A 25,772-nucleotide genomic window follows, 5' to 3' on the forward strand; every position below is an offset into this window, starting at 1 on the left:
CCACTTAGAGGAAAAATGCAAGTATTTTGCAGGATGCCATTGCCTGATGTTGGAATGCAGAACAGGAAGATTTCCTATGGCCCCATTCTAGTGGTTGGGTTTTTTCACATATTTTTCCATGCCATGACAGGTGGTGTCCCAGAGACCAGTCTTCCCAGGAGAGAGATTGTTCAAGTTTCTGAAAAGCTACAGGGTGGCACTAAACAACAGCACAGGGACTTTTTTGGGAGGTAGGGAGTAGAAGAGCAAGTTCACACAGGTGATCTCAGTCCTGTGCCATCTCTGTCCTTTACTCTCCAGCATGATTCTGAAGCATGCTATCAGTGGTCTGCTCACAGGCTGAATACCACGTGTACATCATGTACCAATGATCAGCACAGGCTCCCAGCCATGGGCTCCTGGCTTGGTTTGGCTTGTGTTTTTTGTTTAGATTAGTTTGATAGTTTGCCATTTTCTCTAAGCTTAATAGTTGAGAACTGGAAGCTGAAGAAGAAAGCATGACTGATTACAGTGAAAGTGAGCTTTGAAAGCATTGAACCTTCAGCCTTTGAAATAAGTTATAGTATTTTTGTCTTTTCATCACAATACAGGTTTTTTTAGAGAAGGGATTCTTGGCTTCTTTTGCTATGTGTTACTAATAATGGAAAGCTGATAAGAACTCTCTCCTGGAAACAGTGCACACAGGTTTTGTACCTGTAGTGTGCATACTACCATTTGGAAATCTCTAAAGCAACACTGCAGATGATTGTGGAGTTAATCTGAAATTTTAAAGTATATTAACCTTAAGAGTATAAAATAAGATTTTTGGGTGAGGTTTTGGTTAGTATTTAATATGTTTGTTTGTTTATTTTTCTTTATTTAAGATGCTTCTTGCTGGAGCAGTAAGAATTGCTGATAAAATTGAATCTAGTAAAACGTCTGTAGTGGTACATTGCAGTGATGGCTGGGATCGAACTGCACAGCTCACAGCACTCGCTATGCTTATGCTGGACAGCTATTACAGAACCATTAAAGGGTTTGAAGTTCTTATAGAGAAAGAATGGATAAGTTTTGGACACCGCTTTGCAATGGTAAGCTGAAAGATGTAGTGCACAGTTTATCACCTTCAAGGCTTTTATTTTGAATAGCATGCTTTCTCACAGTACTCTGCTGCATTTTAGTTATTATCTCTGGTGTCCTTTTAGTGGTGTGAGTGTGCCTGTTCATTTTTAACAGGTATCTTATACCTCTGTATGTGAAGTGAAATACAGATTAAAGAAGAACTAAGTGGCTAGAACACAATAGTTACCAAAAATCACATGGCTTTTTTATGAGGAAAAGGGATTGTAAGACGTTGTTTCATCTTTAACAATCATATAAACGGTGAAACAAGGAAAACAAGGTGTCTAGAAAGTAAAATTGCTGGAACCATTACTCTGATTTAAGGTTGAAGTGTTTATTTAACACATGGACTAGTAGGGAATTAGGACATAAATTAATATGACAGTTTGTGGGCTCTGACTGTAAGATGATTTAGGAGAAATGATGTGATTATGGCAGGTGGGTATGCAATACAGTCTGTTTCAATACAGTCTTAGTAAATACCTACCAATTTGACCCACTGGTATAAATAAATGGCTGTGCAGTGAAAGATAGGAAAACAACTGGCACAGCTTACTTGACCAAGTGTCTTTCCAGCCCTGCTCGACAGCAAAGGCATGTCCATAAGTGAAGGGCTGCATTTTTAGTAGCTGTAAAATACAGATTAGTGTTGTGAAAGATTTGCTTGTTGGAACATATTTAAGAGTAATAACATGCTGAGCTTTAAAGTGTTGGGATGGTACTGTAAGTACACTAGAGTGAAATGAAAAGTTTGGTTTGGCTTTCAGCGAGTAGGACATGGAGATGATGATCACGCTGATGCAGACAGGTCTCCCATCTTCCTTCAGTTCATCGACTGTGTTTGGCAAATGACAAAGCAGGTAAGATGCTTCAAAGTGTATTTCAATGAGGTCACAATCTTTATCTTGGAAACATAATTCATGTAGGAGAACATATTCCTTTGCAGGGCAGTAGCATGCTTTCCTGGAGCTGGTCGTTCTGTGGCTGCCTTATGCACACATAAGGAAGCTTTTTGCTCAAAGTGTGAGGTAGAAAGAGCTGGAGTAGAAATATTGACTTGAAATTGAAGTATCAGGAATCTTTTTTATTTGAAATAGACTTCCGGAGGATTCTCTGATTACATTAATGACGGTTGTTGATGAGATAAATTATTTGTGTTGCATATTCACTGGTGGAGTAAATGTTTGTATGGATTTATATTGTCCTTGAGGAACAGCAAAAATCCAGGCTGATGTTGAACTGGAAGGGGAGAGGGTTCTATGTATGCCTCAAATGTGAAATGTAAGTTAATGTTGGCATCATTATGCATACAGGGCAGCGTTTCTAACATACAAGCCTATTCTCAGGTAAGTTTTGCTACTTCCAGCAGTTGCTTTTTTGTCTGGATCAGAGGAGGCCTTTGAAATTAGTGTTATTTATGATACCAAAATATGGAAATTATTATTTTTTCCTTTTTTTCAGAAAATGTGAAATTATAGAATGACTTTAGCCTTCATTGTCCTTATTTTTACCTCCATGAGCATAAACTGCTCATATTTTACTGCTTTAATGGAGTTACTGAAACAGGTTACCCATGTGAAGGCTTTATTGCCAAGTAAATTAGAAGTGATTGACTCCTGTTTTCCCTTTTTTTTCTTTGAAACCTAACATAGATCTGTGCTCTTATGTTAAAACCTGTTGTACTCAAGTCTGTATAAAATGTGGTTTGTTTTGAAGAGAAGAGGGTAACAGTCTGGTTCTGTATGATCCAAGCACTCCCAGATCTCTTACCTCAGTCTTCTTGATCTGAACGTGGTTCTTAAAAGCTTACATCATAGTTTCCAAAACTTGTATTCAAAACAGTCATCTTCAGTGCTTTGTGAAAGTTCTCTACTGGACCCTCATCCAGAGCCTCTTGAAGATTTTCTCTTTCATTGTATCTCTGTTTCAGCATTAATGTGCTGTTCAGTGTGGCTGGAGAAAATAAATGAAACATTCTGCCCCCCTCTCAGAGGAAAGGTAGTAACAATAGCAAAGAGAAGCAGTTCTAAACACCTGGTAGGAACAAAAGTCCTCTGGGGAGATCCTTAATTGAGAGCAGCCTCTTCTATTTTTGTGATCTCCCTTGCTGCCTCCTATTTCTTACTGTAAACAGTTTAGTTCCTTCTAGATTGGAAAAAAAAAGGAACAGGAGGGAATCTGTGAAACATGTTGCCAGTACCACATCTGTTCAAAACCTGCATCCAGACACTGTTCTGAAATTTGTGAACAGCAATGGTATTGAAAAATCATTAATGTTACAGCAGGAAAAAGAAAAGCAAAACTTCATTCTTGGAGAGTTCTTGCCCACTTACTTTTATTTTTTTTAGTTGACTTCAACACCTAGAGAATAGATCTGAAGAGTGTCATGACCTTGACACGGACCTATGAAAACCAGGCTTTTGTTTTTCCCTTGTGTAGATCACTTGCTTGTAAAACAATGTTAGTTTTGTGCTTTAGAATCCATGGTAAACATATGTGTAATGTTGCCAGACTCAAGTAAGTGTTAATGACTGCAAGGGAGTGTAAGGGCTCAGTTTGGACAGGGGGCTCAAAGCAAGCAAATTTTGTCTTTTGGGTTCTGAGAATTACATTCTTAAACCAGTCAAGTTAATACAGTGAGAGAATCTCTAACTTCCCAATAAGATACAAGTCTCTGGATAGCTTCAGACGGTGCAACTTAATCCGTGACAGCCGTGTATTTTCCCTGGTTTTTATTGCCTTCAAGACACACAAACACAGTACTAGAGAACTTGAGAGAAGTACATTGATCTCAGATTTTAATAAAAAACATATGGTGAAGCGTTTTCCCTCCTCTGTTAGTAAATTCTGCTGATTTTGAATAGCAGATGTCAAATTGGAAAGGCCACATGTGATCTGATGAAATACTGATGCCCTGTTAAAAATGAAACAAAACTGTAAAATCTGCTTGTAGCATTGCAGCTCGAGTAGTAGCTTTCTGCAGTACCCACACGGGAGGAAGGTGTGTATGAAGTTGGTAGAAAGTTGCATCCTGTTTGTTACCAGATGTTGTCTGTGTCCAGAGATGCATTTTTCACTAGTTTAAGCATGTTATGATGTCAGTCCAATTCCACAATTGTAAGAACTATTCCACAGTGTGTTTTAACTTTTGTTACAGTAGTGCAGAACCAGTTCATTGATTAAAAAGCAAGTTTATTTTGCGTGTCTCTGAATCAGATGCTACTAGGCATCATCAGACTTCTTAAACAAGAGAATTCTTCCAAATACCTCCTTTACAGAACCCCCAACGACTCCATCAGCGTCAAGGGGGAGATTTTAATGACCCGTGTATTCTCTCACAATTAGTGGATTTGACAAGAAGTAAATTTTCATTTGGGGAATTTTTCCACCTGAATCTTCGAACAGACACTAATGGGCTTGGAAGTACAGAGGAAAGCATTTTTAGGTCAGTGGTTTTTCAGAAGCTTTGCAGTCTTGATACATCAGCTCCAACAGTAAAACTCTTGTATCCAAAGACAGGGTTTCCATAAAGCGCTATCACTTATTAATAAATTGGTTGGAGAGCAACCACTGATGTATGGAATTCTGCATATGCTTCAGTGGGTTGGAATAGCAGCCATGTCGGCATCCATCCGATTAGTACAGAGCCATCACAACACAGAACCCTAATGTGACAAGGCTCATTAAGTGCTTTCAGTTAGAGTCCCTTCAGGAGAGGCTTTGTCTTCAAAGTTATGTCTAAATATCGTTTTGATCCTTTGCAAATTATTTTTGCTCTGTGTTTCTAATTGCTGCTTTGGGCTGGACGCAGGAAGCTGAGGTCTGAGGCCCACTGAGTTTTCTCCCAACTTGGTTTGGCACACCTGCCTGTCAAGTTCTGTTCGTAGTTCTTTTGAAACCGTAGCTGTGTTGTTAGCATCATCGTGTTGTAATTGAGTTTTGGCATGATTTCCTAGAGAGAAGGAAGTGCTGTCAGTTATAACTTTTGAATATGCCTGAAAAAAGAGAATTTGATAATCTTAAGCTCCTATATGTTTCATGAAAACAAATGGGTGGGTGATTGAAACCAAACCAGTGATTTGAGACAGCAGCCTCAGAGTGAGCACGCCACGCTGTTGAATGCTGTGTGATCCCTAGCAGTCAGAAGAGGGGAAGGCTCCATTTGTTGTGTAAACCATGATCTGGATCATTTCCTTACTCAAAATTTTCATTTGAAAGTTTCTTGAAACTCAGATCTTTCTGGGTTTAATACAAGCACAACCATTGTGTGGTTTTAAACTCTTTATTTTTGACATGAATAAACATTTGTCCTTCATAAATCACAGATGGCACTGAAGAGGAATTTCTAGATCAGCTGGTTCATCCACTATCCCAAGTGCTGTGCTGTTCCTCCTGGCTATACGTGTCTCTGTTGTATTTAAAGTAGCTCTAGAGTCACTCATGCCAAAGTGTTTGGTATTCTTCAGTGGCACATCACAGAAACTAGTCTGCCTCTTGCTTCACTGTGAAAAACTGACTTGAGGTTTCTCCGTAGAGCAGGAAATTCTTCCTTACGAATCTGTAACCTTGCATTTTAGACTTTTGTGAAGATTTACTCCTTTAAAAGGAATGAACAAGATTTGTTTCATTTGTCCTGAGGTTTAGTCTCTTCAAGCACTCTCTTTCACGTTAATGAGAGAAATGTTACTTCTGAAATTTTCCTTTAGTCTTCTAATTGTTTCTCTCCTAAATGTTTGTCATTCTGTGCCTGTGTTTGAGACCCTTGTCATACTGAATGCGAAGTTATTTTGACACATCAAGCAGTTGCCATATGTAGTCCTCTCATAAAATTGGATTGAGGAAGGACCTTTTCCATCTGAATAGGTAGCAGCCCATGCAGTTTGCATTAATTTCTTCCTTTCTGACGTTTTAGAGCGCTACAGAGTAAAGATACACCTCCAACATTTTGAGTGTTTTCAGATTTCTAGCCCTTTCCCCTGGAATGTACGAGGTAGCCTCTGCCTGTGACTAAAATACCTACAGGTGCTCAGTGGGATAACAGTTCTTTAACTTGAGATGTACAGGATTTACTTTCCAATATAAAAGAAGAGGGATTAAAGGCTTATTGTACACAGCTGATGGTAAACTCAAGGGGTGAAATGAAGTAACTTACTTGAGTGGAAAGTGAAAGCAACATTTCAAATATATGTTAAGCACATTTTACCTGCAGCAGTCTTTATTATCCAATTCGTTGCATCTTACAATAGGACATAAAACCCTTAAATGTCACCATCTTTTCTTTTCTTTTTCTTCAAAATGATTTCTTGTCCTGTAACAAGAGAAATAAAGCGTATGTTGAAGACAGTTTGGGGTGGTTTAGAACACAATACTGTTAGAGCTCCTTAAAATGGATTACTTGGTGTCACCAGCTTCACATAAGCTAATGTTTCCATGTAGTCTAGTATACTTGCATAATGAATGTCAGGTTTTTCTCCAAGGAGTATTTATAAAGAAGGATGGGAGTGAAATGCAAAGGGAGTTACTGAAATTGCTGAGTTTTCCTGAAAACAATAATAATAAAATCTTCTCTGAATCTCTTGACTATTTCTGTGTCTGTATTTCTTTCTTTCTACACTGCTTAAAATAAAGTTTAAAGCAATTCTACTATTTTTTTTTCATTTCAGTTTCCTGCAGCCTTTGAATTCAATGAGTTATTTTTGATCACCATTCTGGATCACCTTTACAGTTGTCTCTTTGGGACTTTCTTATGCAACTGTGAAAAAGAGAGATTAAAAGAGGTAAAGAATGAGTGTAGTGCACATTGCTAATTTGCTGATTTTATGTGAAAATGCTTGGAATACCAGACCTAAGAACATCTGAGCTATGTTTATGCATACATTTGTGTCACAGTCTTAAAAGACAACGTGGACATGAAGTTCTGTGGTATGTGAAATATATACTGAATGCCCTGCTGCTAAGTGTGGTGGCACTTAGTTTTGTTTGGTTATTGTCTGTTCAAGGGGTTGAAGAAAGTCCTCTTCCCGATATTTCTAGCCAAGATACACAATTTTAAGTAATCATCAAATTACATTAGCATTCTTTTTGCTATTTCCAAAGGAACTCTTTGGATGAATTTGGAGGTCACTTTAGGACATAATTAGACAGAACTTACAGTTGAAGACTGGGGAAATTTAAAATATCTAAACAAATGAAATTAGGACTCAAATACTTTTGAGTTTGAGGGGGGAAAAAAAGAAAGTTTAATAATCCCAAGTACATTTTTGCTTGTTTAGGCTTTGTGGTTTCTAACACCTCATATTTTAATAACAATTCCTTGCCATATTTAGCTTTGCTATGTTTTTTGGTTTGTCTCTGCTGCTTCCGTAGGGAAAAAGTTGCATGTAAATACCACAAGATGGAGCTGAATAACATCTTCTCAGCAAATACAGGGTTTCCAGACAGCTTTCTTTCCTAAATGAATAGTCAGATGCAATTCTCAACAAAGAAAAGCAATTTAAGACACAGCGGTAGTAGAAACACATGCTTTACAACACTGAGGAGTTTCACATTGCAAGATAAATCTGATGTAAGTTCAGATTTCCAATCTTTGATCGAACCCTGATTATGCTGATTCCATTGAGAATGATACCACTTTCAGAGGTGCAAATAAAGATAAAAAGGCACTTTAAAACATAATAACAATTGATAGGAGCAAATAGTGTGAGTGGGAGAGATGAATGATTATTTTCCACAGATGCTGTTTTGAGTCTTCTGAACTCTCTCTCTACCGATTTTCACGTCAAACCTAATTAAGTTTCTTTTTTTTCAGTTGATCAGTGTGTAACCATATATACAACTAGTTATAAATATGATGTAAGTTACGAGCAGTACATCTTTCTTTTGCTCAACTAGACCTCAATATCTCTGACAATAACATGCCTGAATCTCCTTTCTCAGTTAACCTTGGACTAGAACACGTGGTCAGATGTTTTGCTAAAGTTTTAAGGCTGTTTAGTGATGAGCTGTTGGAAGTGTTCTCATAATGCTGACAGTTTTTTAGGAGATAAGATAATTTCCACAGACAAAATTAGTGATATGCAGACATTAATCTCGTAAGACTTTTCAGTCCATCTAATTGCTTTTTACTTCTTTTCCATCAGGAGGTAAACACAAAGACTGTCTCACTCTGGTCCTATATAAACAGCCAGTTAGAGGAGTTCACAAATCCTTTCTATGTAAACTATGAAAACCACGTCCTGTATCCTGTTGCCAGTCTGAACCATTTGGAGCTGTGGGTGAACTACTACGTCAGATGGAACCCGAGGATGCGGCCTCAGGTATGAGCTTTCACCTGACTTTGCTGTTCTAGTGGAGAGGATGGAGATTTTAAAAAAATCACTGGTTTTTCTTGGTGTCAGATGAAACATTTAATTTCAAAAGTGCTCATCTGTTACATGGATTTCAGCTGATAGGGCAAAAGGTGTTTTTCTCGAAGATGGGGAATGTGTTCAAACTTGGTAACGTGATGTTTTCATTGAAGTCACCAACAGAAAAGGGACTCACAGTATCACCTTACTGGCTTGTGAAAGGTAACAGCTTAACAGGCTTTGTGGTCAGAAGATTACTTTTATAACACCTCTGTAATACTTTCTAAGACTTTTTAATACTTTTATTGCCTTAACCTTCTTGTAGAGTTTAGTGTACCTTTGGTTTTAATCATGTTTTGCCCTTTACCAACAATGATATACGATACACCAGCAGTTTCTGTAAGAATTGGACTGTGTACCGACTCATTTTGTGGGCTCTCTAAACTTAGCATCACATAGATGCTCGTTTTCTGTTGACCTTTACAGTTTCAAGTTGGCATGGTAAAGATTAAACACTCCCTGCACATGCTTCTTGATTCATCCAGTATTTGTTCTTATACGTAAAGTCTGCCATTCAGATAAATCTCTAAATCTCATCAGACAGATACTCCATATGCTCTCATGCTTAGAAGTCTGAAGAAAGAACATTCAGTTTGTGTCACAACCATAATATATCTGAGGGTGCTACACCATCTTTTTATTAAGGTAGCACTCCAAGGTACCCCCTAGCATATTATGATAAATTACCTGTATTAAGTGACTGCTTGAAAGCTGCTTTCATCTTCTAGCAGCTAGAATGAGACATGAGTTCCAAATTTATTTGAAAACAAGTCTGAGGCTGTTGTAAAAGACAGTGCTCCAAGGTAAGTTTCAAGGACAGTACATAGAGGTCCAGGTATCTGAGAAACACCTTAAAGTGAGGTCCTGGAAAAGTCTGAATTGCTGTCTTTCTCACTGAGATGATTCATCTGAGCTGCTTTGTTTGCCTCACTTGTTCTATTTTGGTTGATGCAGTCCTTTGACTGTTAGGTACCTATTAGGTGTTAGCATGCATTAAAACTTGAAAGATAGTATATTTTGATCTTTATGGTTTTAAAGTAAAATTGTCAACTGCCTTTTTAGCAAATTACCAACTTTCCCTTAACACATTTGCTGGAAAACACTTGTGTGTTTATGCACATTTTAGTGTAATTGACCTGCAGCAGTGTCAATTTCTTGGTGATGTTTAGGCCCTGACAGTGAGCAGGCTGTGTAAACACACATGGAAGCAGGGTCCGGGTCTACAAGAGGTGAGGGTGGGGAAGAGGTGACATAATGAGAAAGTTTCAGAACTATCAGATACTTGGTGGCAAGCCCTTCTCACTGGTTCAGTGCTGGAGAGCACTCTGCAGGCACTCCAGAACGTGAGAGTCATTGATTTTCATCACCCTTTGAGCGCAGCTCTCCCAAATCAGCAGGCTGAAGGCACCATCATTTGGTGATGCTGGTAACTGTCTTCACTACTACCTTCTCTTCTTGAAGAACTAATACAGCTGTTTCAGCTTATTCATTCTACCACATTCTCTTGTGAAGATGCATCATACCTTTTCTCTCGTCTCTGACCTGAATTTCTGTGGTATTTGTGACAAATGTTGGAAGTGTTTCACATCTCCTTGGATGAATTTGTTGCAGGAATTACAGATTTTTGTTGCAGAATTTCATTGTCCAGTCTAATTATGAAAGCACAAACCCATGCAAACAAGTACATAAACTGCCTCTGTAATCACAGTATTCTAAATTTGCTCTCTTCTGTGTTTGCACTGTTGAGTTTCACACCCTGGTAGCTGGTTCAGACCCACTCAGTGACAGAAAAAAAGCCAATGACCATTGCGATGCCCAGCAGGTCTTCACTTACCTTCAGTGAAAAACATTCTTAATGAGTGGTTTTATTAAAAGAACAGACATCTCTACCTACTGAGAAAAGGTGGTTTTGTTGAATACCTTTTAATGTGGTTCTTCTGGTTTTCAACTAGAATCAGAGAAAGTGAAATGTTTAACATGTAAAGAGCTCTCTGATGAATAGCAGTTCAAGGCAGCCTCACTGTTTTATCAGCTGCAAAAACACCTTCAGGAAACTAGAAAATGTTTATTGTTTTCTAAGAGCTCACCAAAAAGGAGAAATGCCTAATGTGTGAATTTAAGGGCAGATGAATAATAGTCCTTTAATGTAATCAGGTTATATGTTTGATACCCATTTTCAGCCAGCTTTGTATTATGCGAGAGAGGGGAAACTCAAAAGAGCAGAAGGGCAGGTTTGGGTTTGAGGCATTTCTTTGGGTTTTCTAATTTCAAGCTTGATTGGTGAGTGAGGCTTGAATTTTTTAATGGACTGAGAGAAGTTAATCATTGCACCTGGTTGACTTTTCTATTGGAAATGAGCATCCATCACCTTGAATGTTTTTAATTTGAAAATGACTGAATGCTAGCAGGGTACCAATAATTCTTTATCTTTGCATTGTTGTACTGTGGGTACCTGTGTTTCCTCAGACCCTTAACAGTATGATAGGGTCTGGACATGTGCTTCATTGCAGTAGTAAGTACAGAGTTTAGTGTTCTGTAAAGAGAAGATTGCTTATAATGATATGTCTTCAGTTCTAAGTTTTGTGGAAGCCTGAATTAATGGGTTTGGTGGTGTTTATTTGCATCCAGAGCCCTGTTTTAGGATTGAAGCTGTATTGCAATAGGACCTACCTCCTTCCAAAGCATACAGAGCTGAAGCTCTTGAGAATTGAACACCGTGGAAAGTCCTAGGTTAAATGTGGACATCTCTTGTAGATTCCCTTTTTGCTAAACTGTGCTTCTACAAGGTCATTCTAATTCTTAAGTGAAATAAAATGTTCGCTGGTTTCAGTTTGGAGGTGTTACATCATTATTGACTTCTTGTCCCAAGAAAATTAGATAGATTTTAGTCCTGTCTTATTGGAGTTCATTGACTGAGAAGACTTTTTTTTTTTCAGATTTGCCCTTTTCTTGAGTTAAAGAAATGTGTATTTGTATGTGCCATGTGGAAGATAAGCCCTTTCATTATCTCATACAGAGGTGTGTGCTCTGTGGATACCTGCAGCTGGTCTTACAGATGACCCTATTAGTCTGGAATAGATAAGATAGTATGATGCAGTTGGATTTTTTCATTAGATACTATATTTTCTCTTTCCTTTTCTATGTGGCTGTTCAAACCTCTTATTTACACTTGTTTGGGAGTTCTGGCTGCCAAATATCAGTTAACAAATAACCTGCTTGGACAACTCTGGAAGGTGGGGAGAAACTAACAAATGATGTTCCTGAATCTGACTTCTGCAGGGCCAGTGTTTTTGAACTAATATACTCTTAGCATTCATGCATTCAGAGCACAGGCACAAGTTCTGGTCCTTTCCATTCAAGCTGGGTCTTGCTATGTGAGAGGCAAGGAAAAGGATGTATTTTAGTCAGAAAGTGTGCATAGTCCATTAGGATATGTTTTAGTTTCCTTCTGGGAAGTGACATCCTAACCCTTGGACTACAGAGCCTAAAGTTGTTTTGCTTTATTGATGGGTTTTCACATTTTTCTGTGCCTGCTAATTTTTCTTCAAGCTCTGTTCTGCAAATTTGACCACTGTGCTGGAGATAATATCATAGAAATCCCTTTTCAAATTCATTCTGTTCTTTGTGTGTGTGGACTTTGATCCAGAATATAAGGTTAGCACCATCTATAACGTAGAAATTCAATTCAGCTGCTGGAATGGGATCATCTGCTAAGGGCAGTCTTCAGAGCTTCCATGAAAAGCCAGGGAAGGGCTGCTTGTAGGTTTACAGCTGGCTTTAAAAAAAAAGGAAAGGAAAAGGTAGGAATAAATAACTTTGTTCAGTATATACAGAAATGAGTGGAAAGCACATAAACAGGTTGCAGTGATTGCTGGCTGGGTTTTTTTTGCACTGCGTGTAACGTTGCAGAAGTTTGATGCATTGAACAGTTGAGTGATTAGATGTCAGCTGAACTTCAGTGGCAATAAACACAAAATATTGCCTTTTTTTGAAAGAACAAGTAAGATACTAAACATCACTTTAAAAATTGTTGAGAATAAACTGGAGAACATAATTACTGCCGTGCTTTATTCTGCACATAGCAGACTATGACTTAGTGTCTGGCACCTGCCTTCGGTCGCATTGTTTCCTCTCTCAGCATGTTGACATTAGTGGTAATATTTCTAATGTTAGTTGTAATATGTTCATGCCTTTGCTTTAACACCAGAATGAAGCCATCATATGGCTGTGGAAGTGCTTCTGTGGAAGTGCTTCTGTGGAAGTGCTTCTGTGGAAGTGCTTCTATGGAAGTGCTTGGCATCGTCATTCTGCCATCCATGGTCCTGAGTCCATCTTTTTGCATCAAAGAGTGAGGCAGGAGATGTCAGGAGAGGGAAAGGCCTTGTGAGTTAGATAGCTGAGTGTTGCCCTAGCTAAAGAGATTTCATCTCTGCATTTACCACAGTTTCTTGTGAGGCAAGTTTCTTACAGTACCTGGTAGTTTATCTGAGTGTCTGTCTCAGGATTTCCAGAGTCTCATTTACTGCAGGTAACTTACATCTGCAGATGAAACTCTCAGCATTCAATGGAATAAATACAGACTAACTGCTTATCCTGTGTGCTGAAAGGATCTGTAGTTATTTAAGGGAAAAACAAATTGCTGTCCTGTAATGAGCACAGCATCAGAGCACACACAGAAAAGAGAAACTAGTACCATACAAATAATCTTCATGTTGCGGACTTCTAATGTATTTTCAAGAGCAAGCACTCAAAGCTTTGCTGTGATCTGTCAGATGCCTAAATCTAAATAGGCTGTAGGTTTTAACAAGCAATGACATCAGCCTGTAGTATGTAGAGTTTCCTTGAGTCTGGAATTGTATGTAATTGTTAGCAAAAATCTCTGTTCCAGTTCCCACAGGGTAGGGTTCATAATTTCAGTTGGCTGGCCATTGCTTTTCCAGCAGGCATGGGGTGTCACTTGGTTTCCCAGAATCACAGAATCTCAAGGGTTGGAAGGGACCTGGAAAGCTCATCCAGTCCAACCCCCCTGCCAGAGCAGCAGCACCTAGAATAGGTCACACAGGAACTCATCCAGCTGGATTTGAATGTCTCAAGAGAAGGAGACTCCACAACCCATCAGGGCAGCCCCTTCCAGTGCTCCCTCACCTCAACAGGGAAGAAATTCTTCCTTGTATTTCTTTGGAACCTTTTGTGTTCCAGTTTATACCCATTGCCCCTTGTCCTGTCATTGGCCATCAGGAGCACACCTCCCCATCTAGTGTGGAAGTATTGATTGTTATTGAAAACTGCTGTTTTCACCATTTCAGATTACCTTTTGCTATCAGTGTACATTATCTACATTTTAAAAGCAAATCTGCCAGAGTTCTGGCTCTTCATGAAGAAGAACAAAAAGCTCAAGTGAAAGATATTGTTCTTTCCAGTGCACAGAGTAGGGTTTTGAAAAAGCAACAGTCTTAAGTCAAAAATACCCATTTTCCTCTGCAGCCTTTCTTCCCTGTTGCTAAAACAGATAAAGTGTACTCACTGAACAAGACAAAACGCATTCACTGTTGAGCAATTTTCATGCCAATGACTGTCCTTGAGCTGGTGCAGTAATACACAGCAGATATCCATCCAATTAAGACTTGACGGTACTATAAGTGAGTAGCTATTATCATTTCTTTCATACCTATCCTTGTGTTGACAAATTTTGCTATCCAAAAGCACTCCAGGATCCTGAAGGATCACTTGGGAATGAAAACCTGAAAATCAATACTGAAAGTGAGCTGTAGTAATTCTGTGAAGAGGAAAGTTTGAGTTTTTAGGCAATGAAGCTGTCTTATGTTTAGGTATTTTTATATGTGCTGTGGTCTGTATATTGTGGCGCATAATTGTAGTCTCTATGTGGATGTTATTAAGAAAACCCCAACTTTATCTTTCCTCAAGCCCTCGCCCAGCAGGAATAATTTATTGTAACTGTGAAGTGGCATGTTCTGAGAGTGACAGTACACTGGGTTCTGTGGTGAGGTACACGTGGGCAATTCAGTTAAAAGAGTCATTTCATATCAACGGCATTTTAAAGCAATAAAGAATGTTTCTTTAGCAGTTTTCTAAGTGGTTTTCATCTCACTATAGGCAGTAGGTACCTTGTCTTTAAAGCTTACCAAAAGTATCTGCTTTTGAAGCAAATAGGCAGCAAAGCTACTTAATCAGGAAAATAAACCCCCACCCATTTGAACTGGTCTAGCTGCAGGAACCTCCAATGGGTTCTGAGTGAAGAGTGGCCCTTGGCTATTTTGCAGCATTTTGCAAATTGCCTTGAAGTGCTTGCAGGTAAATTCTTCTTTAGCTTTTAGAGGACCTGCTTTTTGGTTAATGCCTGGAGCCAGGTCAGACTTCCTAGGGATCTGGGACCTTTTCCCCACTATTTAGCACTGCTGGCAAACTCCTGACTCTTTTCCCTGCCTAGACTGTGTTGCCAGATATATGAGATATATCTGGTGTCAGGAGGATGGAGCCAATCTGTTCTCAGTGATGGCCAATGATAGGACAAGGGACAGTGGGTACAAGCTGGAACAGAAGAGGTTCCAAAGAAACACAAGGAAGAATTTCTTCCCTGTTGAGTTGAGGGAGCACAGGAGGGGGCTACCCACATGGGTTTTGGAGTCTCCTTCTCTGGAGACATTCAGAACCCACCTGGGTGTGTTCCTGTGTGACCTACTCTAGGTGGTCTTGCTGTGGCAGACAGCTGGACTAGATAATCTCTAGGGATGCCTCCTGACCCCCAGCATTGTGATTCTGGGATATTCCCTTGTCTCTTGTGATGCAGGAATACATTTGTTTCTTGACATGAGATGAAAGTACAGAAAAAGGAAACTTAAGCATTTTAAACTCAGAAGAATAAATAAAGGCTGGGGTTAGACACCACAAAGAAAACTAAATGTTGACTAACTGCTCAGTAATTGAGTAGCATCAAACTCTGCACTGAATAAACAAGGAAGTGCAGGAAGGCTGAATTGAGTTTGGAGAAGCAATCTTCATTCTGAAACCTTCTAATTTTTGAGAGCCTAATTTCCCAGTCTTAATGTTGAACAGTTTTTTGTGTGACTTGAATACACACAGACTTTTAAAATGTCATTATTGTTATTTAGCTGATTTATTTAAAGAGAGTCCTGCTCTTTGAGGTGGATGTGTGGGGGAGAACAGCACTTGCGTCAAAGTTTGAGCATGTGTCTTGTTTAATTATGTTCTGGGGGAATGTAAAAGAAGGATTGAGACTTTTTCTGCTTGAATCACTTCACATAGCATGCCAAGTATATCCTGAAAGGATTCTGCAGTAGGTTCCCCAAAAGCTGGTTTTATGGAACTGCTTGTTGTGAGTGTTGGAGCATCGTGCAGCGAAACACACCAGCTGATGCCCGTGTGAAAGGTGTTGCACAGGAGTCAGCTTGTTATGCTGAATCATGGTTAAACTGTGCAGAAAGCAGGTGTAAAAATCTGCTGTGACTCAGGGCTTGCATGACTAATGGAACCAGTGGTAAATCACTGTTACAGACCTCAGTGTTTCAGGAGAATATCTTCATACAGAAGAAATCGGGGGTGGGAGTATATGAGGAAGGGATCTTTACTTGGGGAAAGCAAAAATGTGTGTGTGTGTGTCTGTGTGCTAATTCCAGAATGTCTTGGCCTTCACTGAAATTTGGATTTCTCACAGTGTGTGTTACAGCATCTTGGACAAACTTTATCACCAGCCTCTGCTTTGTGATGCTTTTAGGTGTACACATTTTCAGTAGTGCTTTGTGCTTGGTCAGGGAAGGAGCCTGTTGTCTGTAGGCTTGTGACCTCAGCTGTTGAGTTTGTATGCTGGATGCAGGAGAAGATTGCAAGAAGAAAAGGAATTCATTGCATAGTAAAGGCAGGCCTCAGGTGTTATTGGGAGCTTGGTGGTGTGCAATGACTTGTCTGCTGCAGACTCCAAAAGTTACACTTTCAAAATTGCTGTAAACAACAGGCTGGGTGAATTGATGACTCCCAGGGTAACGAGTGCAGCACTTGGTGAACACACTGAAGTTTATGTTCATGGGCTAAGCCACAAACGAGAGAAAAAGTATATAGCTAAATAAAATTGTTTGACACTATTTTCTTCTTTTAAGTTAGAACTAAAGTTAGAAATGAAATGGTATTTTCCTGTCTCAGAAGCACACGTGTTGGGTTTTGAAAAGATTGAAATAAAATGTGTGGATTTGTGATGCACATCCTTAAAAAAGCCAGAATTCAAGAAATAAGTACGTTGTGACTCAGTTGTGTGTTGATGGCAGGAAGAGAACCCTTCTGGTTTCTGGGTTTTGATGTCTTCCTCACGTGAAAGTTCCATGCCCAGGTGTGCATCCCAGCCCTGTAGTCACTTTTAAGCAGTAGGAAGCAATTGTGGGTGAGTGCAGTTCCCTGGAGCCTGGCATTCCAGAAGCCAGGCTATAAATTGCTTACATCTACTAATCCACAGGTTTCCCATTGCTGCATTTCCCTGTGATTATCTCACTGGCCCAATTAAATCCTTTTCCCATCTTGCTCTTTCCAAAAGCTACAAGCAATTAGAGTTTATACAGGATAAAGTAAATTAAAAGTGATTTACAGTCACACTTTTTTTGTTTGGGCCTTTCTGTGGCATTTGGAAGAAGGGGAGGTCTCTCTCTGCTTGTCTGAGATAACAAATCCAGCTGCAAAAACCTTCTGCATCTTCCTTTGACCGTGATGTAGTTGAATGTTCCAGAGCAGTGTGAAAACGTCTGGAGCTCTGATGCAGAGTGGTGCATCTCTGGTGGGTTTGGGGTGCTGCCAGAAGTGGAGGCAGAAACCTGTACAACCCACTTCTGTGAAAGATTTATTGGAGTGTGACTCCAGGAGAGCCACCACAGGCACAACTCACTTGGCTGCTGCGCTTGTCTCGCTGACAAGCTGGAAGGGGCCAGGCTCTTGGAAAGATGCCTGGTTAGAAGAGAAACAAGATGCTCTGTACAGAGCCCGCTGGGTGAACTCTGCTCTCTTTACATAATCAGCTCTGTCCCAACAGGCAGGGGAATAGTTCCTCAGAAAGGCGTTTTAAGTTCAGCTGAAAGTGGCATTGATAAGAGAGAGGGGGCATTGATTGGAGTGTGTTTGGTGTCCCGTCAAGACTGTTTGCAAACAGCCTTTCAAGTAGATTTCCTGCCAACTGTGTGTTAGAAAGGGAGAGTTTGCTAAATGTTTCATTTGCCCTAAATATTGATACAATTTTTGATACATTCATTGATACATTCAACATTTTCCCTAAATATTGATACACTGAAATTCATAGGTGTTGAATTCCCTGTGTCACTGAGGGAGAGGAAGCACTGCTTGAGAGGGTAGCTTTATGAGAGTCAAAGTAAGCCTTTTCTTTCTCTACCTGGCAGGTTCCAATCCATCAAAACCTTAAAGAGCTCCTTGCCATCCGGACAGAGCTTCAGAAGAAGGTGGAAGATCTGCAGCGAGAAGCTGCTACACGATCCATTTCTTCCTCCTCTGACAGAGGTTCATCTCCTTCCCATTCAGCCACGCCAGTGCACACCTCTGTGTGAAGCATCAGGTGATACAGAGAGGAGGGTGAAATGCTTTTCCCATTGCAAAAGGATCATGAGTGACTTGTAATTGCTATGATCTACATGCCTTACTGTGTCTGATATTACCATGATGAGGCCAAACAGAGCTTCAATAGATGTGATGTATTTTCTCGTTGGCAGTTCCCACATATGTTTTGACATCTCTAGCTAAATCACCAATTGTGAAATTAAACTTTGTTTTGAGCAACTAACAATTTAACCATCCTAAAAAGGAATCCATCTGCCAAGCAGACAGAGAAATGCCTCTCACACTGCCTAGGGTACCATGCCTGCTTGAGAAAATCAGATGAAATGCCACATGATGCTTACCCAGAAGGTTTTTCTGAATGGGAGCTCCTTGTTTCACTCAGTAAGAGATATTTTTCTATTTTTATTTTTGGCTAGAGCAATTTTATGTTGTTTTTTAGGTAATTAATGCACTTGGAAATGGCTTTGAAAAGAAACGTTTTCCAGTGTTAGTCAGTTTGACATTTTGACTAAATATGCCATTAAAAGTGGATGAAGTGAAGCTGGATTTCTCAAGCACACCACACTGACTTGTATGATGTAATATATTGGGTAAAGCATGTCTTTTAGGTTTTTTAATGCCTTTTGTACAAGTTGAAATAAAGTCTTTTGACTGTTTAGCTTATTGTTCGTTTTCAGCGTCCTGAGCGAGGGATAAACTTCTTCACCTCAAGCTCTTGTACAGAGTAAAAGTTTGTTTTCTAGCAAATGGTAATATTTGGGGTTGGAAGGAGGCCCAGCTGTGTAAATTGTATAGTCTGTATAGCTCCACATTTTGTTAAACGTGTTTTGGTTTAAAGTGTACACACAAGAGGCAAAGCTGTGACCGTCTGTACGCCTGTGTGTGATGGTCAACAAGATGCACATTGCCCTGGTAAGTTCAGCAAGTGGATCCTGCCTGTCCAAACTCTTTTGAAGACCTTAACTTGTAATGACTTTGACAAAGTTTTTAAAGAATATGATCTTCATTGGTTTTCTCGCAATAAAGCCTCTTGGCTGGTTGTTTTTTAAGTTGCTGCTAGCATTTTTTTCTGTAAAGTGAGTAATTTAACCGTGTTTTCATATAAAATACACCATTCCCAACTTCCTTCCATTTCCCTACCCCTCACCCCCCACCCCCAGAATACTCATATTGGAGAGCTTTGGTTGCTGTAAGATCCAGCCTCTTTGGAAGGCTCAGAAATGGTGCAGGCTGCACATTTTCCCTGGATTGTTTCCCTTGCTGTGTTTCCTGAGAATTTGCTTCTCCTTAGGGCACTTGAATACTGCAGCTCTGCTTTTTGGCTTGTGCTTGTATTGCTCCAGGTTCTGCTGGTGGGAATTACACCCAGTTCTTAGGAGCTCATTGATTCTCCACGCTGGTTGTGGGTTTTGCTGTCTGTGAGCATTCCTTTATCACTGAGCATTTGGTCTTAATATGCAAGAGCACTTTCCTGTCTCTCTGCATCCCTATGTGTAGCATATAGATAATGATCAAGGTGAGCTGCTGAGTGCTTTGCGCTCCAGCTGGAAAGGCTGCTGTGCTGTACTGAGTCTCACAAGTTTGCTGTGCAGTGCAGGGTATGTCAGCATCTTTTCATTACAGTGACTGCTTTTCGAGTAGATACTCACCTACAAGAACAAAGTTCAGGAAGGTTTGCAATGTCCCTTAATCAGCCTCAGGCTTTTCATAAATAAGTGAAAGATGTTTTCCTGTGAACACTGTTCTGCTAGACATTGTGCCAGCAGTGAATTTTACATTGCCAAAATATGTTGAGCTGAGCTGATACCGAATTAAAGTCTTCCATACTTTGGATTTCCTTGACATTTTAACTGTATATTCAAGTAAAGCACATTATCTCTGAAATGCAGTGCTAAAGAAAATCTTTTGAAGTTTTTCTCTTTGTTGGGGCTAATAATCATAACATTTCCTCTATAATTATTGTAAAAGTGATGACTGGATTAGCTTGGGCATTCTGAGACTTTTAAACTTAGATTCCTAGAGCTAAGAATTTGGTTTTGCATACAAGAGTACAAGTTATTTCAATGGCTTGGCTGTTTATCCACAAGTTGCACCACAGCTCAGCGAGTCTTCTCTGATCTGCAGGGTGAGCTCTGGGGGAGGGGCCCTGCTGCTAGATCTGTAAGCACAGGGGATGTTTTTGTATGTACTTAGCATAGATTTGGCAAAGGTATCACATAGCTCCTACACTTGAAGAGGTGACTGTCTTTGACTCAGTCTGCTTCCTGGTAATCAGAGCTTTTCCTATTAACAACTAGTTCTGTCATTATCTTTTAGGGAGGCAGTACTGAGCTGTCTGAGGAAAGAGCAGCACCCTGTTCCCTGGCTGATGCACCTTGGACAGAACTATTGACTTAGGTTTCAAAAACTGGATCTTCTTTTGCTTTGGGGTTTTGACTCTGCTGAGTACAAAGAGAATGTGCAAAGACAGCAGGCAGTTAAATTTGACCTGTAGTGTTTTCCTGTTATCAATGACACACGAGAGGGGGAACAGCCTGAATCTGTTGTCGCAGAACAGGATGAAGCCTTGGTAACCAGCTGAAACGGTTTTTACTTGTAAAGTTCAGTGAATCATCAGCATTACTGTGCCATTTCAGTCCTATTTCAGAGCTGAAGATAAAAGTAGTTTTTGTTGTTGTTTCATTAAGATGGAAGAAGGCTTTTAAAGATGGTAAACACTCCTATCTGCTTGGTTTGGTTCCCTGCAAAGGCAGCCTTCCTCTCAAGGCTTTAAACAAGAAGTGTTTGATTTCTCTATCTCCAGGGAAAAGCCACGCTAAATGATCTGCTCTGTGTGGTAACACCAACAACCCTGGGTGCTCTGAGAGCTGGAAATAAGGAATCAACAGCCCCCTTTCCTGTTCACTGAGCCCCACAGCAGAGAACAAACTCAAACAGGTGATTTAGGGTATTCCTCAGGTGAAGCAAAAAGGAATGTCCCTCTGCTGAGAGATGCCATCTGCTGCACTAAGCAAGTATCACCTTAGAGATCTTTTGGCTACCAGACCTTGTGCAGTTGGGAAGAAAGAGTTCTGTCTCCCTACAAGAAACGTGAGTCAGAAGTAACTGGTTTGAAACATAAACCACCTGGGCTGGGTTTTTTCACCTGTGAGGCTAAGCACTGTGTCACTGTACAGAGGCCAAAGGCTTGGTTTGCACTGTGTGGCGTTATATGCTGGATGTGAAAGTTGAAGGGAAACGGTGGGAAACCCCAGGGCAGGGCAAAGAACCGAAAGGCAGCGGCACAGCCACGGACACGTGCACTGACAGGGCTTTGGCTGCTGCCTGGCCTGAGGAGTCTCTGCAAATACTTCCTCTTTACCATTCAGTTCAGGTTTTCATAATGCTGCTTGTTTCCTCACAAAGTCCAGTTTCTTTTGCCTGTTCCACGTGAAGTCTGTAGCGTAGCTCTAGAAGAGCCGGTGCACAGTCAGGATTCACCCACTGCTTGCAGTAATGTCCCACACGAAACAAAACCCACAAAAAAATCAAGTCTAAAACATCTTAGCAGTCAACTTGGTTTATTTGGTGTTCTCCTATGGCAACCAAACTCTTGATTTTCACCCCCAGGATCCTTACATGAACGTTAACAAAGTGAATCTTATTTTAACAGCATTAATGTTCAACCTCATTTGGTGCAGAGGACTTCTGCTGCAGCAGACAGCTGGCCTTGCTTCCAGGAAGGACTTCAGGAGTCTCTGATTTCACAGTACCAATGTTGCTGAACTTCACTTGTTCCTGAACCTCCTTTGTGGCAGAAGCAGATCTTTAAAGCCTGTTGACTCATCTTACCTTTTCAGGATTGACAATGGTATTATGGACTAATTGGACTTTTATCACACCAGACAAATAGCTGACAATGACAGTACAACACTTGTAAGGGTCCAGCAGTGGGGTGGCATGAAAAGGACCAAGTTTGTTGTGCCAAAGAAATCTGAAATGCAAGTCAGAGTATTCTCACTGAAGAATCTAAACTGAGGGAAGTACTACAGTATTGCCAAATCTCTAATGAAGAAACTACAAGGAAAATGCAAGTAAGTGGTAGAACAACAGGAAAAGAGCCTGTTAAATCATTTCAATTCTCTGTTCTGTCTGTAACTGAGAAATCCTTTTCTGAATCATTTCATTAAACGCAGTTTTAGTTAAGCTGCAGTGAGCTGCGATAAGGAAAAATCTCCACAGGTGGTACAGTAACTCTCAGGACAGCTGAATATTGAGTTTTTGGACTCAGAAAGTAAAATCCCAGTTTTCCAGTGGTTTCTGGCCTTTTTTATAAAGGATGAGCAAGTCCATCCCACATACACAGAACCCAAGTGCTGGATTCTTTAAAATTCCACATCCAGATTTAAAAAGAACAGATACTAATTAAATGAAATTACTTGGAGGGGCCAGTGCTGGGTCACTTGTTCCAGCACTTGGATCACTACTAGGGAAATCCAGAGGAATCCTCTCAGTTGCTCTAATGCCTAAAATACAGATGAAGTTTAAACTCGCTGTTTGTCAGAGTGTGGTCTGAGGAAAGGACACAGACTGAAATAAAAACCAATTTGAGCCTTTACAGACATTTAGCACATTAAGCCTCTGACTTCTGTCCAGATTTGAAGAGAAGAACCAAGTTTAATTCCTTGACTGCAGTACTTGGCAATATTTTCCTATTTGAAATCCCAGAGAAAGATCCTGAATGCTGTTACTGTAAGTTTTTGAAGTTCTCCCTTTCATGTTGCATTCACGGTCTTCCACATACCTAGAAATTACACTAAGGCATAAGTCATAGCAAAGGCCTTGGGGAAAGGAGTGACTTCTGGGTTCTGACAACTGAGTGTTTTTTTCTCAGTGGAATAGGTTTGTGGTTTGGGTTTTTTATTTTCCTCCAACTTCAGTATTTGTGAATTAGACACAGCCACGTGCTTCTCCTATGTTCTACTGTAAGTTTCCCAAAGGAGGGGTAGGTGCAGTATTCTCTAAGCAATACTGGACTCTCCATTGCACTGCCAACTAGACAAACAGGGAGGGGAGGGGAACAGAAATGCCATACCACTGATGATCTGCATCTGCAGAAAACACAGTCCTGGGCAGCAGACATGGCGTTATGGTCACTTGATGTATGCCAGGCAAGCGGCTCCTCGTGGTTGCCGCTACCAGCTCGTAACACTGCACCCACCACAACTTGCTAAAAACATCTCTCATGCAACACTTTTCACATGTGTTTGGCTAAGAAAGAAAAAGAGGTGCTGGTGCTTGGCAAGGGAGAGACACCAGCTTGGCTGCGTGGGCACCCGAGCTCCTGCACGCCACGAGCCGACTCCTGCAGACCACCATCCTCCGTGGGAATCCCTCTCTGGGAGTGAGCAAACACAGAGTGTGTCCCAGCTCTGTCTCCTGTGTTTCCACTTTCTGAGCAGACAATAATTAAATATTTTTGTTTCCTAATCCAAACATGTTCCTAAAACAAAGCAGCAGCAGTTGGTAGCAATATTGTTGTAGCTCATGTGAGGCACTGTCTCCCCCAAACTCATCTCCCTCATAAAACACTGTAGCTGTTCTGTTAGAGCTACTGTAAGGCTTTAAAAATGCAAGTGTTGAAAAGAGCATAAGGAATTGTGCAGCTATTGCAAAAATACTTAACCGTGTTACTTGGCAATTTCCTTTCAAATGGAGCTGTTAGGGCAGCAACGCTCCCAGGCTGATTCACCTCCTGGCAAGGCCTGCTCTGAGTTGTGCCCACCTGAAAGCAATGAATTGGTACAGCAAACTGAAAGGCTTTTTTTTCTTTTTACACATCCATAAAACGTGGGATTTGCAAAACAGTACAAAATGCACATGTTTCAGGTTGCTGTATAAACAGTGAGTGCCTCTTACACCACGCAAAGTGAGTTTTCCCTCACTTGAGAGCATGCTTTTGAAGCAATCATTGATTTGGATAAATGTATCTGCAAGTGGCAGTATCCACATTTTAGCAGCGATAAAAAAGGGTTAGGGAGGGATTAGGAGCATAAATTATTGAAGGATGGTGAAGGTCAGGCCTTGGTAAAGTTTCCAGAAGGTTGAAGAGGGTTGTGAGTGCTCGTGGGGGATTGGGGCTGTGGTAGCGGCAGCACAGGGTCCTGCTGAGCTTCCCAGAAAGCTGCAGGAACCCCATGCAGGACAAGGATGGAAGAGCCACCCTCTCTGCAGAGTCTGCCTTCTTTAAGGCTTAGTTGGTGGCACAAAGGATGAAGCTGATGTCATTTTTCTGCCTTGGGTGCTCTCAAAAGTTGCTGATAAAAGGAGAAAGTGGGGGACTCCCACCTTGCTAAACTCAACTTCTGTCATAGTGAGTGTTAAACGTCTTAACAGACACCTGCTGTTACATCTGTAAGTTGTTCTAGTGGGAATAAGCTCTGAACCTGTCCTTGAAAGCATCCAAACACGCAGGGTTTTCATGTGACAATGTAAGTATCTGATGTCACACAGACAAGCTGTAGTGCTTTGTGCCTTCTGCTCTGGAGAGCCAAGCATTGCTTGGGGATTTGCTAAAAGTGAACACTGTACACACTGCAGTTACCTCTGTTTACGACTTGGCATGAGAATTGGGTCCTTGGGTAGAAGCCCAGTGCTGTGTGGTGGTGAAGCATCCTCAGCTCCTGGCTTTGGACCAAGGAGTGACCTGCCTCCTTCCAAGGCCCCACTTGGGGCCCTACCCACAGGCACTTTGTTTTCAGATGATGCTTCACTAAGGCCTACAGTCCACCCTCAGGACGTGTGCAATTCTCCCCACCGCCTTCAGAAGTGACATGAGGTGCCCACAGCTGACGGCAGCAGCTGGCTGGAGGTGCTTTACAAAGGGCTTTGACTGTTTTGCTTTGGATTGCTATGGACAGGCACTTCTCTGTCCTCTCAGGCTCCCTGAAAAAGACCTTGTCCCATAATTGAGAGCTGACCTCTACTGAAGCACCTTCTGTTGGTTTGCAGACAAGTGGACATCAAACCTGCACGATTATTTGGCTGTAAACATATACCTCTTTACAAAAAATAAACACCTACTACAACTCTAAAGCCTAGAGCAATAAGAAGCCAGTTCAAGCCTAAGCACACATTAAACAGCTCTGAGTCAAATTAAATACAAAGCCAAATTACAAGCACATGAGGTCTCGGTTCGCTGCTGACTGGTTCTTTTCTAGCCCCGGGTCACATCTTCGCACTGTCTTGTTTTGGTGGTTCTGCTGACTGTGTTTCCAGCACTGAGTATTTAACTAGGGAAAAAGAAAAAACACCACCAAAACCATGAGTACAATAGCACAGGATGGAAGCAGCACGCAAGCCATGGGTGCCCAGTGCTGGCTGGCTGGCTGTGACATTGGAAAAGCCTTTGCAGCAGCCTTGATTATCTGCCACTGAAAGAAGGATCGTGCTTTTTTTCTTGTATAAGACACTCAATAGTTGAAAACATGAAAGGTAAATATCAACTGGCCTCGTTTGCAGCAGGAGCTCCTTGGTCTCTTACCACAGCTTTCCTTTGTGTGTAATAAAGGTGGCAAAACACTGTGGTGGGTGTTTCAGAAAAAGCTGCATCATCTCTTAAGTGGTGCCTTCATCAAAGAGACAAGGCAGCTCAGTACAGCACGAGGGGCTTTAAGAAAGTCCCCCAGTAAAGCTGCTTTT

At 40.8% G+C, this 25,772-nt stretch overlaps 2 protein-coding genes across 4 annotated transcripts in view; one reads left to right on the forward strand and one right to left on the reverse strand.

Annotated features, from left to right (window-relative positions):
• The window catches only part of MTMR1 (myotubularin related protein 1), a 36,599-nt gene extending 17,458 nt beyond the window's left edge, over positions 1–19,141 (forward strand). For both annotated transcript variants that reach the window (XM_062006398.1, XM_062006399.1), the window contains 5 exons: positions 864–1,070; positions 1,869–1,961; positions 6,765–6,878; positions 8,241–8,417; positions 17,918–19,141. In XM_062006398.1, coding sequence (XP_061862382.1) covers positions 864–1,070; positions 1,869–1,961; positions 6,765–6,878; positions 8,241–8,417; positions 17,918–18,082 — 756 coding nt within the window. In that variant the 3' untranslated portion in view covers positions 18,083–19,141. The remainder of the gene's footprint in view (positions 1–863; positions 1,071–1,868; positions 1,962–6,764; positions 6,879–8,240; positions 8,418–17,917) is intronic.
• Positions 19,142–21,635: 2,494 nt separating this feature from the next.
• CD99L2 (CD99 molecule like 2) overlaps positions 21,636–25,772 on the reverse strand; it is a 35,282-nt gene continuing 31,145 nt past the window's right edge. For both annotated transcript variants that reach the window (XM_062006826.1, XM_062006825.1), the window contains one exon: positions 21,636–25,363. In XM_062006826.1, the coding sequence (XP_061862810.1) occupies positions 25,299–25,363 (65 nt within the window). In that variant the 3' untranslated portion in view covers positions 21,636–25,298. The remainder of the gene's footprint in view (positions 25,364–25,772) is intronic.

This window comes from Colius striatus, chromosome 13 (assembly GCF_028858725.1).
Source record: "Colius striatus isolate bColStr4 chromosome 13, bColStr4.1.hap1, whole genome shotgun sequence".
In the NCBI taxonomy this organism is placed as follows: domain Eukaryota; kingdom Metazoa; phylum Chordata; class Aves; order Coliiformes; family Coliidae; genus Colius; species Colius striatus.